The 14,905-nt window shown below is 34.7% G+C and overlaps 2 protein-coding genes across 2 annotated transcripts; one reads left to right on the top strand and one right to left on the bottom strand.

Moving 5' to 3' along the window:
• Positions 1 to 3,294: 3,294 nt before the first annotated feature.
• Positions 3,295 to 5,243, bottom strand: smim1 (small integral membrane protein 1). Its single transcript, XM_056464516.1, has 3 exons — positions 5,194 to 5,243; positions 4,231 to 4,352; positions 3,295 to 4,113 (listed from the first exon to the last, which is right to left on the bottom strand). Exons 2-3 carry the CDS (start codon positions 4,320 to 4,322, stop codon positions 3,987 to 3,989), a joined length of 219 nt encoding a protein of 72 aa, XP_056320491.1. The 5' UTR covers positions 4,323 to 4,352; positions 5,194 to 5,243; the 3' UTR covers positions 3,295 to 3,986.
• Positions 5,244 to 6,268: 1,025 nt separating this feature from the next.
• On the top strand, positions 6,269 to 9,235 carry mad2l2 (mitotic arrest deficient 2 like 2). The gene is made up of 8 exons (XM_056463711.1): positions 6,269 to 6,582; positions 6,664 to 6,782; positions 7,071 to 7,142; positions 7,228 to 7,328; positions 7,416 to 7,510; positions 7,599 to 7,672; positions 8,833 to 8,925; positions 9,170 to 9,235. Exons 1-8 carry the CDS (start codon positions 6,543 to 6,545, stop codon positions 9,206 to 9,208), a joined length of 633 nt encoding a protein of 210 aa, XP_056319686.1. The 5' UTR covers positions 6,269 to 6,542; the 3' UTR covers positions 9,209 to 9,235.
• The last annotated feature ends 5,670 nt before the right edge of the window (positions 9,236 to 14,905 follow it).

Here is a 14,905-nt window from a genome sequence, read left to right as displayed (position 1 = left end):
CAAATGTGACCCTGGACCACAAAACCATTCATAAGTATAAATTTATCAAAGCTGAAACCTTATACATCACATGAATAGATAAGCTTTCTGATGATGTATGGTTTATGTTATGACAATATTTGGCAAAAATACAACTGTATTGAGAGTTCAAAAAATTGAAACATTGAGAAAATCGCCTTTAACATTAAACCGAATGACTCATTTATATCTGCATTCATTATATGTGCATCCATCTATTATTATTTATCCTTACAGTGGGCATTTCATTCCAAGCGTTGAATGCTGCACACAAATCAAAACACGATATTTCAATTAAAGGGTCAGAAACTGGATAGAAAATAGACTTTTCTTTTATTTGTGTAAATCTCTTATACTCATCAAGGCATTTAAAATTGGATAAATACTGTACTATTATGAAATGAATAAATAAATTAATTTTTTATGTGAATATTTTTTGAATAATTAGTAGGCCCACATGGAATCTGCAAGTGCAGAAATCCACAGTTTTCCACAAACTTTTAGCCCATCATTGACTATTTATTTACTTATTTATTTATTATTTTGTAAATGTGTGGAAATTTATATTTATTCAGTCTTTAAATTGATTTTTAGTAGTATTGTTGACAAATATGAAAATGTTCCAATAATTTATGAACAATACAGTTCTGTCTACTGTTTTCTGTCTTTTAGTAGATACAGTGCTCAGCATATATAAGTACATATACAGTTGAAGTCAGAATTAATAGCCCCCCTGTTTTATTTTTTTCCCCAATTTCTGTTTAACAGAGAAAATGTTCTTAGCAGTGCATATTACTAATCAAAACATTAAGTTTGGATATGTTTATGGAAGGAAATGTACCAAATGTTTTCTCAGAACGTAATCTTTACCTAATTTTCTAATGATTTTTGACATTGTATTTTGAGCTATTTCCACAAATAAACCTGTGCAACATCCAGGTCAGAGTCTCAAATATTATTCAAAACATTAAAATAGACACTTTACTTGCTTTTAATGTATTTTTTACATTTATAAAATCTCTGTTAAGGTAATCGGATGCAAACACTAAAATGGGACATCGTTGACTGTCAATAGTAGAAGTTAGTAGTTAGTCTCATAATTCAGAGTCTCCCACAGTTACTATTTTTAAAATGCACATTCTCCAATAACTGAATGAACTCTTAGGATTAGATTTGATCTAGTGTTTGTTTGTGCCTGTGGAGCACATGAATGCTCCGGGTTTGGTTACAGATCAGATGTCTGGCTGACTCAGGAAATGTAAAGAGGAGGAGAGAACGTCTATAAGAGATACAAGCAGGACTCTGTCTCTCAGGACAGTCCATCATGCCACATCACACTGACAGCAGACTGTTTTACTAATTATATAATTTTTTTTTTCAAAAATGACCCAGAAGAATGACGTTTGGGACCGCAGGATGAAATGGAGAAGTGGATCTAGCAAAACGTCTTACAGCATCCCAGAAAACTTCAATAGGCTTGAAACATTGAAGACGTCCAACTCATCGATTTGTTTGGAGTTGTTTGGAATGAATGGATCCTACAGTTCATCAACAGAGAAAATGCTCAGCAATGAAATCAATCAAAACTCCAATCCTCAGAAGATTTTAATGTCGAAGGGAAACGATGGCAGGGCTTTGGCCAAGAGTAACTCACTTCCTCCAATTTACAGCCCAAGATTATCCACCGTCTCAGTGTCTAGTGCAAAAACCTGCACGCCAAGCCATGGAGTTGGATGTCAGGAGAAGAAAGCCAATATCTTGTCCACCAGTGTAAGGATGGACAAGGCATTGTTCGGCAGACAAAAGCAAGGACGTCAGCGGACAGCAATCGCCCACAGGATCTGCAACAGACTGGCTGTCTGTAATGACACGGTTCAGATTCAACACCAAAACCTAAGACAGGACAGTTTGAAGATTTATGATCCATCAGCAGGATCTCTGGCTTTAGAGTCTAATAACATCTGTGCTAATGATAGGAATGAACTGAAGGACTCAGCGAGTGTTTGTAAGGGCAGATCAGAGCCGTCGCTCTCTGATTCGGCTATTGAAATGGAAAACGATAAAAATGAAATGATGGACATTGTGGAGGACGAGTATTATACTAACCAAAGGATCACGGCGTGGATTGTGAAAGTAAATGCAAGCTTGTTTTCACCATCGAAGGATGAGATTGAGCAAACACTAGAAGAGCAGGATGTAGATACTATTAAAATAATCTATGACCAGGACTGATGTAAGATGTAAAGTTATTTATTATTAGTGTAAAATGATGTTCATGTCATTATCATTAGTTAAATGAGTTAGGTGTTATTTTCGCTATTAAAATGTCTTAGTATAGCGTTCAAAATTTGGAGACATTTCTGCTTGTATATGCCTTATATTTTTTGAGGCAACTTGATCAATAAATGCAATAATATTGTAAACCTATTGTAACACTAATATTGTGAATCTTATTACAATTTTAAGTGGGTTTTTTAATATAAAATATAATTAATTTATTCTTGCAGTGGCAAAGCTGAACTTTCAGCCGAAATCCTTCCATTTCACTTGATCGTTTATAAATCGACATGTTGAAAACAGTTGTGCTGCTTAATATTTCTTAGTTGTTGAAACTTTGATGCATTGGATTCTTTGAATATTAAAGGACTAATATGAAAATTGCGTTATTTATTCTTCCTAATGTAGTTTCAACACCTTATTACCAGTTTTTCCTCTTCTGTTGAACACAAAACAGGATTAAAAATGCTGCTTGGTGGCACCAATCGACTTCCTTAGTATAAAAAAATATTATAGATGTCAGTGGGTGCCAGCTTACCAGCATTTTTTAATATCTTCAACTCCACTCAAATTGTTTCATTAACAAGTAAAGGTTGAGTAAATAATGTCAGAATTTTTATTTTTGGATGAACTGTCTCTTTAAGTTCACTGTAAAAATGTTGGGTTCCACAATTCTTTCATGCTGTCCCAACACACATCAATTAAGTTAACTTAATGGTTTTTATAAATGTAAGTAAAGTGAACATAAAACAATTAAGTTGTCCCCCTAAAAACTTAAGAATTGTGTTGTTTCAACATATTTTAAATAAGTAGCTTGAACAAGCAGCAAAGGTAATTTTTGAGTGTTCAAAAAGCAGCATTTATTTAAAATAGAAATGCTTTTTAACCCTAAAAATATGTTTCTCCTACTTTTGAGCAATTACTAATTCATCCATGCAAATTTACTGACCTCAAACAATGAAATGGTAGTGTAAATTACTTTACTACTTTACTAAATTAATTATTGATTTTTATTACATGAATGCTGCGAAAGTATTGTTAATTGTTAAAGCATTAACTAAAACTTGAGCTTCACTGTAAAGAGTTTTATTTTAATACTTTATTGCTATAATAGAAAAATAACATAGACTAATGTGATAGCTATAATACACTTTTGTATATGACTTTGTTTTTCAAAATTAAAGATGGTCTCTTTTTAATTCAAAGATTTTAATTAAAGATTTCATTAAAGGATTTTATTACAATTCTGTCGTCATTTCCTCACCCTTGACCTATTCCAAAACGATTTTATTTTTGAACACAAAAGAAGATATTTTGAAGATTGATGGAAACCGGTAACTATTGACAAACAGTGGGAAAAACAAATACTGTGGAAGTCAATGGTTACCAACATTCTTCAATATTCATTTGTGTTCAACAGAACAAAGAAACTGAAACTGGTTTGAAACAAGTCAAGGATGAGTAAATGATGACAGCGCATTAATATTTCTTAACATCTTTTTTCTTATTAAAAATTGAAAAATTAATCATTTTCAAAAGTTAAGTTAAAGTAAAAAGTTAATCTGTGTTGCAGTGTAGCACATTTAAACAAAATAAAAGCAAAATATTAGTATACTATAAAAAAATCTAACAAATTTTCCAAATAACAACCAGTTTTCTTTCCAATATCCCATTATCAGTACAGAGTATCCTTATCCACACTGATGAACGTAGAATCCAGTGATGTATCCAGCAATGTAAATGACAACCATCACTGTCAAGGATGCTGCTATTTTGAACATGATGACCAGCCGTCCAGTGAACACTCTGTTGTAGATTCTGTATAGGGTACAGGTGTGATTGACACGTTATGTTGACTCCAATCACAACCTGAGTAATATAACTGTTCATTTTTTAGTCATCTTGAATTTAGATCCATAAAGAGAAGACTCTCACCCAAGCAGTCTGGACCGTGATTGTGGTTCTTGCAAGGTAATGTTATCTTCACTCCAGCGGTTATATTGAACACTGGCCCCATTGGACTCCATTTCCAGCTCTCTGCTGCCCCTAAAAGTCAACTACAATAAAAACACACACAAAAGAGGAGCTATTAGCAAACCAATACAGCAATAATAATTCCTGCAATAGTTTTAAGTCATACTGTATGTTAAGGGCTTTATTAACAGACAGTCATTTATTTCTGGTGATGGATCGGCTGAAAAGTGAATCATTTAAAGAGTTAATGAATAAAACAAAGCAGTTAATATCAGTGACTGAAGTCCATTTTACGTGGAGTAACAGGTATATGTAGCTGTTTTAGTTTGTGTACATATTTCATACTACTCCCCTTAATAGATTTGATAGTTTGTTTGCGTCGAAAAGGGATGTAAACAATAACAATGGCCCCAACATATTTCCTGTTTTACATTTTTATTTTCTATAGCTTCTGAGAATGCAAAAAGAGCCACATATTAATAAATGATGTTATGATAGCTGCTTTAACATTATGATTGAAGTTATGATTGAATTGTGTCTTGTTAATGTTATGAAGTATGATAGCAAGCAGGAAATGTTCATGATCCAATAACATAAACACGTTGAAATGGTCTATACAGTTCAGTCACCAAATCCATGTCAGACATTCAGAATAAATCTGAAAAAGTTAAAGCTGCAATGCTAAATCTGCTTTAAATACTAAATATACATTCAAAGTTCAAGCTCAAAATGGAAGTAGTAGCCAACATGAAGCTACTTTTAGCTACTTTTCCAGACAGCATAAGGTTTTTTCTAGTCTCTGAAATTGCTGAAAACAAAAACTGCATTTGTTTTTACAGACACAAATGACTTTCTGTTATGATATGATTTCCTGGCTTAAACTTTAAATTGGTGAGTGTACTAAAGTATAATCTGAATACTCACAGGAGGTCAGGACATCAGCTCTGCAGTCAGTCAGATCCTTAGACTTTGACTTTGCTTATGTGTGTCATTCTTTAAAAGCGGAGGGTCTGTGAGATCATTAAGCTAAACCTTTGCCCACTGCCAGACATAAATGAAATCCCTGAACTACATCCTGCAGATGAGGGGGGACTCCAGTTGACTCCTGGAGTGTTGAGAGCCACTTATAAATTAAAGTATGCAGATGTTTCAATACTTTAAACTAAATTGGCCTTTTAATATATAACGGTATAGATTTATGTGTATTTTATGTAAAACATTGCAGAGTACAACTTTTTATACTGCAACTGTTTACTTGTATATTTATTAAGTGAAGTTAACACCGACAGTTTACTATTTGTAAATTATATTAGAGCACAGGTGTCAAACTCAATTCTTGGAGGGCCACAACTCTGTTTATTTCTAACCATAATTAAACACACTTGATCAAACTAATTGAGTCATTCAGGTTTGTTTTAAACCTACAGGTAAGTGTGTTGGAGCAGGGTTGGAACTAACTGTGCAGGGCAGAGGCCCTCCAGGAACTGAGTTTGACACCCCTGTATTAGTTAACAAATTTTTTTTCAGGTATTCACTTTACACTTCTTAAATATACCTTTATCTGTTGTTTTATTCTATTTAAATTCTAGTTTCCATATCCTGTTTCAAGCATTTTCTTCACTCTGACAAGCAATTTTTTTTCACTCTCACTCACAAATTCTTGTTATCACATAAACCTTAACATGTTGGTTTAGCTGCAGTACATAGACAATTAGGTAAAATACTTTTTAATGATTAATTGAAAGAGTACACACAACTACTAGTCAAGTGTATTTAGAATATGTACTGTGAACAATGGGATTTATTTAGATTATCTGCCAGTAAAATGTCTTTATACCTAGGTAGCAAAGAATTCTGACCCAAATTTGGCTTAAATCTGGCACAGCAGGCGTTCATCCTGCATTAGCATTCAGCATGTGGGCCAAACGAACAATTTTCGTGTTCTTCCATTTCAGTAGGGGGCAGTAGATGTCAGATAACCCCTCATGCCACACATCTTTTCAACTACAGAATACAGAAGAATATTGTAAACATCTTACAAAGATCACACATTTATGGGACACTGGATTGTTTTAGTACATGTAGGCTTGTGTACTGTTTATTTGCGGATTACAGACTTTTTTCCAACGAGTGTATTGCAATAATATATTCCCGAAAGACGTTTTATATTCATTATTGAATACGACACTCTCCTGACGAATTCTGGAGCAACCATGCACCATCGCTGATGTTTTCAATGCGAGGTTGATGCACTTAATTTGGGGTATTTCAGTATGGCAACTCTGACGAGGCAAGATCTTAATTTTGGCCAAGGTAAATTGAAGCTTATTTTTAATTATTATTATGTCAAACAACGCTTTTCTGAATATTCTGTTTGGATTTTACCATTTGCAGTTGTTGCCGACATTCTCTGTGAGTTTTTGGAAGTGGCCATTCACCTCATTCTGTACGTCAGGGACATTTATCCATCTGGGATCTTTCAGAAAAGGCAGAAATACAATGTACCTGTGCAGGTAATGTTTTAAACATTGACTTTAACACTATGCAGGATTATCGATGCATACATTTTTCTCCCAACGACAAATAACTATGATTTTACTACAAATAAAACAAACAAAAGATTGTTATTGCTAGTTCAACCATGGCTTTGCTTCACTAACAACAGTTTTCTGTATTTAAACCTTGGTGAAGGGTTACACATTCTCCATGGAGTAAAAAAAAGGGAAACCGAGCCCCAAAAATGTTGAGCTCAAAGGTAGTGTCGAATTGAAGTAATGATTTGAGCTCTTATATTTCCACAGATGTCATGCCATCCTCAGTTAAATCAGTACATTCAAGACACACTCCACTGTGTCAAGCCACTGATCGAGAAGGTGAGGCTTTTATTTTATGTTTGTCTGTACTTTTTAACAGAATAAACAATATAATTCTGATATTTTTTCCAATAATACTGTGCAGAATGAAGCTGAGAAGGTTGTAGTGGTGATCATGAATAGAGAGCACCATCCAGTGGAGAGGTTTGTGTTTGAGATCTCACAGCCTCCGCTGCTGGCCATCAGGTGAGTGACAGTGGATTCAGAGATTTTGCATCAAGGTTAAAGGTGTGTAGCTTCCTCATGTGAGTGTGTTGGGTTTTACTGTGTCAGCTCAGAGACTCTGCTGTCTCATGTGGAGCAGCTGCTGAGAGCGATGATCCTGAAGATCAGTGTGTGTGATGCTGTTCTGGACAGCAATCCTCCAGGTAGGAGTTCAGTCTTGATGATGGTGATGATGATCTCGTGTTTATTGCATACATTTAAGTAGATTTGCATTTTAAATTGTCTTTGCAGGGTGCACATTCACAGTGCTGGTTCACACTAGGGAAGCTGCCACAAGAAACATGGAGAAAGTCCAGGTCATCAAGGTGTGATTAAACATTTGTATGCTTTTAAACCCTTTAATTCTCTTTCTTTCTTTCTCTCATGTCTTCAATTCTTTCTGTCTTTGATATCCAAGTGAGCCTTCTGGAGAGCTTAAAAACACTTTGTCAAAATGATACTTTATACAAGTCTTGTGTGCTTTTTCTCTTCTCTTAATGCACTACAAGTCTAAAATTTCATTTCTCTTATCGAAGTTTCATTTTTCACCTCAGAAGTCTAGTTCAACAAAAATATTTAGATTTCTCATCCTTAGGTCATTTTTAAACTAGTTAGATATATTCTTTCATAGAACATCAAAGAAAATGCTCCCAGTTTATTCAAAGCTTCTTCTGCAGAATAAGAAAATGCATATAGATTTAAAACAACAAAAGGGTAAACGATCACTTTAAAGTGAAATGTCAATGACTACGTTTACATGGACATCAGTAATCAAATTATTTGCCTTAATCTAAACAAGACAATAATATGATTAAGAAGTTTATATGAGTTGCTTTTTGGATGCCCCTTAATGATCGAGTTTTACATGTTATAGCACATAATTCGATCAACGTCATTGCGTCACCACGCTATCCACGTTTCTTCTGGATTTTCATGTAGTTTCATTTTTTTTGTCGACTTTTAAGTGCAGTTTGGCACTTTCACTTTCATTCAGGAACATTTCATGCATGCCCCCATGAAAAACAAGATATTGGATGCGAGTATGAACTGCTGGAAGAGTGTTGTTTTAATGGAATTCGATACCCCACGCAGTATGGAAAAAAAAAACCTCCGCATTTGGTGATTCAGGTGTCTGTGCTCGTTTACTGACTCAGTAGGTCAGAGAATAGTGTGAAACAGCCGTGTGTGTATAGACTATACTGTTAAAAAAATGTGACGAAATTCCTACACGATCATAATAGTTTGATTGCGGTGTTTAAATGGCTGTACTGCACTTCAATAATGGTAATATTGGCATACTCCACATGTCTATATTTTATTTCTGTTTAGTTTGATTATGACCTTAATCTGTTTAAATTAATCAAAAATTGCTGTTTAAGTGGTAAACTCTTGATCAGAGTACTGTCTTAATCATAATAAAATCATATTATTGGTGTCCATGTAAACATACTCATTGTCACTTGTTCATTTTGTGTACATTTTACAGGATTTTCCATGGATTGTAGCAGATGAGCAGGAAGTTCACATGGAGGAAGCTAAACTCATTCCTCTAAAAACAATGACTTCTGATATTCTTAAGGTAAGAAAACTACAGAGAATCAAATTTCATTGTTTCCACTAAAGCATAAAATGATAAAGACCTTCATACTAGAGAACTTGATCAGCAGGTTGGACACCTATTTGTGCTGTCACATTTTTTTTGGGTGGTGTTTATCACTGACCACAAGACCACCACAGCCAAATGACATGAAAACATTTTCTTGTAGCTTGTAAAAGTTTTGAAACATTATTAAAATCAGCTTTTTTTCTTTGTCTGTAAACAGATGCAACTCTATGTAGAAGAAAAAACACAGAAGACGTGATGTTCTGTTTGTGGATGAATCGAATGTTGCAGAGGTGTAAACAGGAAACAGGAACTGTTTTTGGTTTTGTTTTGTTTTTTTATAACGTGTGTTACAAATGCTGTATTGGTAAGATGAAGTACTTTGTTCTGGATTGTTTATCTTGTTAAGTAGGTAGGATAAAAGTTTATTTCTACATTGTGCGCCTCATTTCATTTTTATCAGTTTCTGCTTTGGATCTACCATTGTGTTGAAATTGCTGTTTTAATTTTAAATACAGCGTTGTGATCTTTCACTTTCTCTGCTGCACTGTCTTGTCTCCAGATACTTGTTTACAAAAGTATTTACAAATGTGGTGAATGTATTTATTTCATACAAAAAAGTTATGTAATGTAATAATTTTAAATATATATGTATAGAAATATATAGTACTGTCATAGGCCATTAGTATTTTCACAAAAAAAAGATTGGATGGTGATAAGATGAGATCTCTTTGTGGAGCACTGGCTCTTGTGTAGACAATCTCACTGTATATACAATTAATGACAAATGTTTGGAAATGTAAATTGCTATAGAAAATTTTAGAAATAACCAACTTAAAACCTTTTTTGTTGAAAATACTAGTGGCCTAAGACATTTGCACAGTACTGTATATAAAAATATATTAATATTGTGATCTATTATTTATCTACAGTATTGAAGGATCCCTTGCGATAATAGGGAGTGCTAGTATTGCTCTGGCTATGATTTATTAAATTTAAAGAGCAATATCTATGCAAGCAAACATGAAGTGGAATCATTTTAGCAGTTCATTTAAATATTTTGCTAGATTTGTTTGTCTTAGGGCCAGGGTATATGTTGATATGCATAAAAATGACCTCTAAATATGTTTTATTATTATTATTATTATTATTATTAAGCAAAGTAAACAAAAAATGTATGTGCCCTGCACGTTCATCTAATTGAAGATATAAAATGCATGATTTCAAATAATCATAAATTTTGTATCTGGAGTCAGAGGCAATCTATTTACAGTCAATGATTCAGATGAAGTCTTCATAAGACACTACAGTTGAATATATGTATACAAGAAGCTCTGATCATTCAGTCTAATACTGAAAGCAAGCTCAGTTTTAACAATTTACAAAAAACATCTTTTTCTTAAAGTCATCCAACATTTTTCTTTTTCAGCTACTTAAGGGCTAAAGAAAAGAACTAAATTATGTCAACTGGACCAGTGATGAGTTTTTTAGATTCCTGATATGTACACATACTATATTTTTATTCATCTACTACCTCACCTTCTCACCATGACAGAGTTGTGTATGGCAACATGTAATAATGCAGAATATGAAATTAATGGGGAATGTTGCCCAATGTGTGATCCAGGTAAGCCCAGATCTTCTTCACTCACAACATATTTTAAGGTCTGATTTAAAGAGATTATACTATTATTGTTTTAAAATGTTATTTCCAATTTTACCAGTGTTTGTCTTATTTTTATTACTACCGTCCCCAGTAATTGTAGCCTCATTTAAAACACTCTTCTAAGTTTTGACCACGTAACATGTGAAAACCATTTGTTCTGGATGTAATTTTAACATGCGATTGCACATTTGAAGCATATTGCAAAGTAAAAAAAAAACATAAGCCACTCCTGAGGCTTTTAAATTAATTTATTATTTATTTATGTAATTTTTTTGTGGCCTATACAAAGAATTAGTAGGTAGATGAGGTATACAGTGTTGTGTTTGTATTTATGATTAATTTATAGCACTGTTGTCCTGCGAGACATGACATTTCGTTCCTCTGTATGTCCACACATGCAGCGTAATGACAATAAAGCTCGACTTGACTTTTATAGGCATGATAATTAAAAATAACATATAACACAAGAATAACCTCATTGAAAGGCAGGCAAAATTGTTGAAATCTATACAGCTATTTATATAAACTATAGTTCTGTTATTTCACAATTTCCATGTGCATTTTATTTTTCATTATATGACCTCTTTAAGCCAAGTAAATGACAAAAATTGTATTATAGTTTATAATCCACATGTTGAATTTCTTATCCACATACTTAAATTGAGTTAAATTAAATTAAATTAAATTTAGATACATGGCAGAATCCAAGGAAGTTGGGTGTTGTGGGGAGAGTTGGATTTCCTAATTCAGTTTGCCTTAATTTTGATATGCAAACATAAACAACTGATAAGAGTTGTTGTGCAAAACACGAAAAATTATCAGACAAGAAGACTTCTATTAATACATATTGTAATTAATGTGTATATATATGTATATATATATATATATATATATATATATATATATATAGTGTATTGCCATACACCCAAAAGCGCTTCAAAATTATGAGGGGAGTCTCTCCACTCCCACACCAGTGTGCAGCATTCACTTGGATGATGCAACGGCTGCCACAAGACAACGGTGCCAGTGCGCTCACCCCACACCAGTTATAGGTAGAGCGGAGAAACAGTGATACCGCCAATTCAGTAGATGTGGATGATTGGGATGCCATGATGGTTAAGGTCCGAGAGGGAATTTAGCCAGGACACCGGGGTTACACCCCTACACTTTACGAGAAGTGCCATGAGATTTTTAATGACCACAGAGAGTCAGGACCTCGGTTTAATGTCTCATCCCAAAGACGGCGCTCACTGACTGTATAGTGTCCCCTTCACTTTACTGGGGCATCAGGACTCACACAGATCACAGGTTGAGCGCCCCCTGCTGGCCTCACTAACACCATTTCCAATTTAATGTTAATTTAATCTGAAAACAGCCATGCAGTAAAAAAGAAATTCAAGAGTCAATTCTGGGGTGTAAGTTCACCGATAACTTGAAAATCTACAGTATTCAAGGGTTTGGTACGAATAGTAAGATTAAATAATAATAAAAAGATCTCTCTTCTGCTAACCAATGCTGTATTAATTTGTTTCAAACTAGAGTAAAAGTATAGTGTAATATTTGACAATAACATTACTTCTGTCTTGTGTCACATAATCCTTCAGAAGTCATCATAATATGATGATTTGGTGCTCAGGCAAGATTTAGAATTATCAACAATGATGAAAATAATTGTTCAAAATAATCATAATACATGGATGTATGTAAAGACATAATCTAAAATGAAATCATTTGCAATATAATTCTTAACTTTCAAACTAAAATATCAAATGTTAAAAATGTTCTAAATTGAAAATGTCAACCTTGAATGTTACGCAGATGTACACTTACCAGCCACTTTATTAGGTACACCTTACTTGTACCTGGTTGGACCCCCTTTTGCCTTCAGAACTGCCTTAATCCTTCATGGCATTGATTCAACAAGGTACTGGGAATATTCCTTTGAGATTTTGGTCCGTATTGACATGATAGCATCACGCAGTTGCTGCAGATTTGTCGGCTGCACATTCATAATGCCAATCTCCTGTTTTATCACATCCCAAAAGTGCTCAATTGGATTGAGAACTGGTGACTGTGGAGGCCATTTGAGTACAGTGATTTCATTGTCATGTTCAAAAAACCAGCCTGAGATGATTCGCGCTTTATTACATGGTGCGTTATCCTGCTGGAAATAGCCATCAGAGGGTGGGCACACCGTAGTCATTAAGAGATGGACATGGTCAGCAACAATACTAAGGTAGGCTGTGGCGTTGACACGATGCTCAATTGGTACTAATGGGCCCAAAGTGTGCCAAGAACATAACCCCCACACCATTACACCACCACCACCAGCCTGAACCAATAATACAAGGCAGGATGGATCCATGTTTTTATGGTGTTGATGCCAAATTTTCTGTCTTTTGGACCATTCTCTCTAAACCCTAGAGATGGCTGTGCGTGAAAATGCCAGTAGATCAGCAGTTTCTGAAATACTCAGACCAGCCTGTCTGGCACCAACAACCATACCATGTTCAAAGTCACTTAAATCACCTTTCTTCCCCATTCTGATGCTCGGTTTGTTGCACAAGTTGTTGCACAGAACATAAATAACGAACGCATTGGAAATTATTTATATTGTTTAGGAAAGCGAGTTAAAAGCCACTGTGATAAGGACACAAGCACAACATGTGATTCATGCCCTGTGATGACCTACACCAGTGTTCCCAATGGATTAACAGAGTGTCTGTCATGCTTTGTATGTGATCCAAGTGAGTGAAAATTAATTTTGTCAGACTGGGTTGCTTCATGTCAACACCTGCTTATCAAATTGTTTCTGATTAGTTTATTTTTTTAAACTTGATTGATTATTGTTGATTACTGTTTCTTGTTAAAGATAATGGGCTGAAGGAAAAGCAGACCTGTACTTCAACATCAAATATGGTGTGTGAACCACTGCTAGATCATTACTGTGTTACAGGCTCTCCCTCGAACTGTAAAAAGGCAATGAAACATTCAACCTGCTCACCTGGACAATACATCAACCAAACCGGTCAGTTTGTTGTCACGATTTAGGAGCATTACAGAAATGTTTTTAAATCCTTTACGCAATCCTAAATGCAAGCAAGCACACGTTAATTTAAGCCTCGAAAACTTGTTTTCACTTTCTACAGGATAATTTATTCTGCAGGTTTAAAGTAATCTCTGCATATTGCATGGTTGTGTTGAAATATACTCTACCACATTTATATTCTAAAAGCCAAGTATGCAGAAAATCAATTGTTTTACACCACGCAAGCATTGCTATCAATTTAAGTAATTTCTTATGATAACAAAATTTTTACAATTGATGATATATGATAATTTTCAAAGAAGAAACCCTTTATAACCAGTAGAGTAAAATGTGTATTTTACAAATGGGTGGTGGAATATTTTGTATAGTTTGATATTATTGTGTTAGTTTTAGGGTGTTTATGTTGCGAAAACCTAGAAACCATGATTGACATGACAGTGTCTAGAAACAAAACACAGGTCACAAGTTTTTACCTGAGATCCTCATGACATAGAGTGCTAACATTAAAGAGCCCATATTATGGGTTTTTGAAAATGCCCTTCCATGTAGTGTGTCACACAGCTCTAAGTGAAGTGAAATATCCAGCTAAGGCTTAAATCTGTAAGTGTACAGTGTTTAAAATTATTGATTCATCTATAAAAGAGTCGACTCATAGTGCTTCAAACGAGTCGCCTTGATAACGAGTCATTAGGTGTTTCGCGATGACGCAGCTACGAAACACAAGTAGTTGGGCGCGCAAACCCGGGAGATTTGAAACCTGCGGCCCCGCCCACTAACAGAAAAAAAAGTCTCACACACACACACAGAGACACACAGAGACACCGGTCGAATGAAGTCACGCTGTGCAGATGGATATTATGGACAGTCTAATCAAAGATGAAACATCAGCAATATAGCCCAGCCTTGAGCAGTTCTGAGTGCTTCTGAAAACTATATGCTTTCAAAGAAGACTTCATCAGTTTGTTAAAGGAAGGATCAGTATAGACTGTCAGAACATGGATCAGAGCATCATGGATCAGTTTCTACCCCCATTTCACCAGTGTAAGTACGTGCAATTAAAACTGTTGCCTCGTTTACTCTATCTTGCACATGATGTATTTAGTTGTGTTTTGTTACTTGTAACCGCGTGTGCTGTATCAGGTTAACTCTTTATATTCTCATATCGCGTGTAAAGCCACGTTGAAAACGCGACGCGTGCCGCTTTGATTACGGATCGTCAGCTGTTTACACACATGCAACGG

The sequence above is a fragment of the Danio aesculapii genome, chromosome 8 (assembly GCF_903798145.1).
Source record: "Danio aesculapii chromosome 8, fDanAes4.1, whole genome shotgun sequence".
Taxonomy (NCBI): Eukaryota; Metazoa; Chordata; class Actinopteri; order Cypriniformes; family Danionidae; genus Danio; species Danio aesculapii.
The sequence above is the reverse complement of the archived record's forward strand: the minus strand, read 5'-3'. Positions and strand labels throughout refer to the sequence as shown.

What these genes read in the sequence shown, in the direction of transcription:
- smim1 (XM_056464516.1), bottom strand. Translation starts at nt 4,322, where the DNA reads ATGGAGTCCAATGGGGCCAGTGTTCAATATAACCGCTGGAGTGAAGAT. An exon ending in TCACGGTCCAGACTGCTTGG is followed by an intron (nt 4,114 to 4,230) that starts GTGAGAGTCTTC and finishes TACCCTATACAG; the next exon opens with AATCTACAACAGAGTGTTCA.
- mad2l2 (XM_056463711.1), top strand. Translation starts at nt 6,543, where the DNA reads ATGGCAACTCTGACGAGGCAAGATCTTAATTTTGGCCAAG. An exon ending in TCTGGACAGCAATCCTCCAG is followed by an intron (nt 7,511 to 7,598) that starts GTAGGAGTTCAG and finishes TTGTCTTTGCAG; the next exon opens with GGTGCACATTCACAGTGCTG. An exon ending in AGAAAGTCCAGGTCATCAAG is followed by an intron (nt 7,673 to 8,832) that starts GTGTGATTAAAC and finishes TACATTTTACAG; the next exon opens with GATTTTCCATGGATTGTAGC.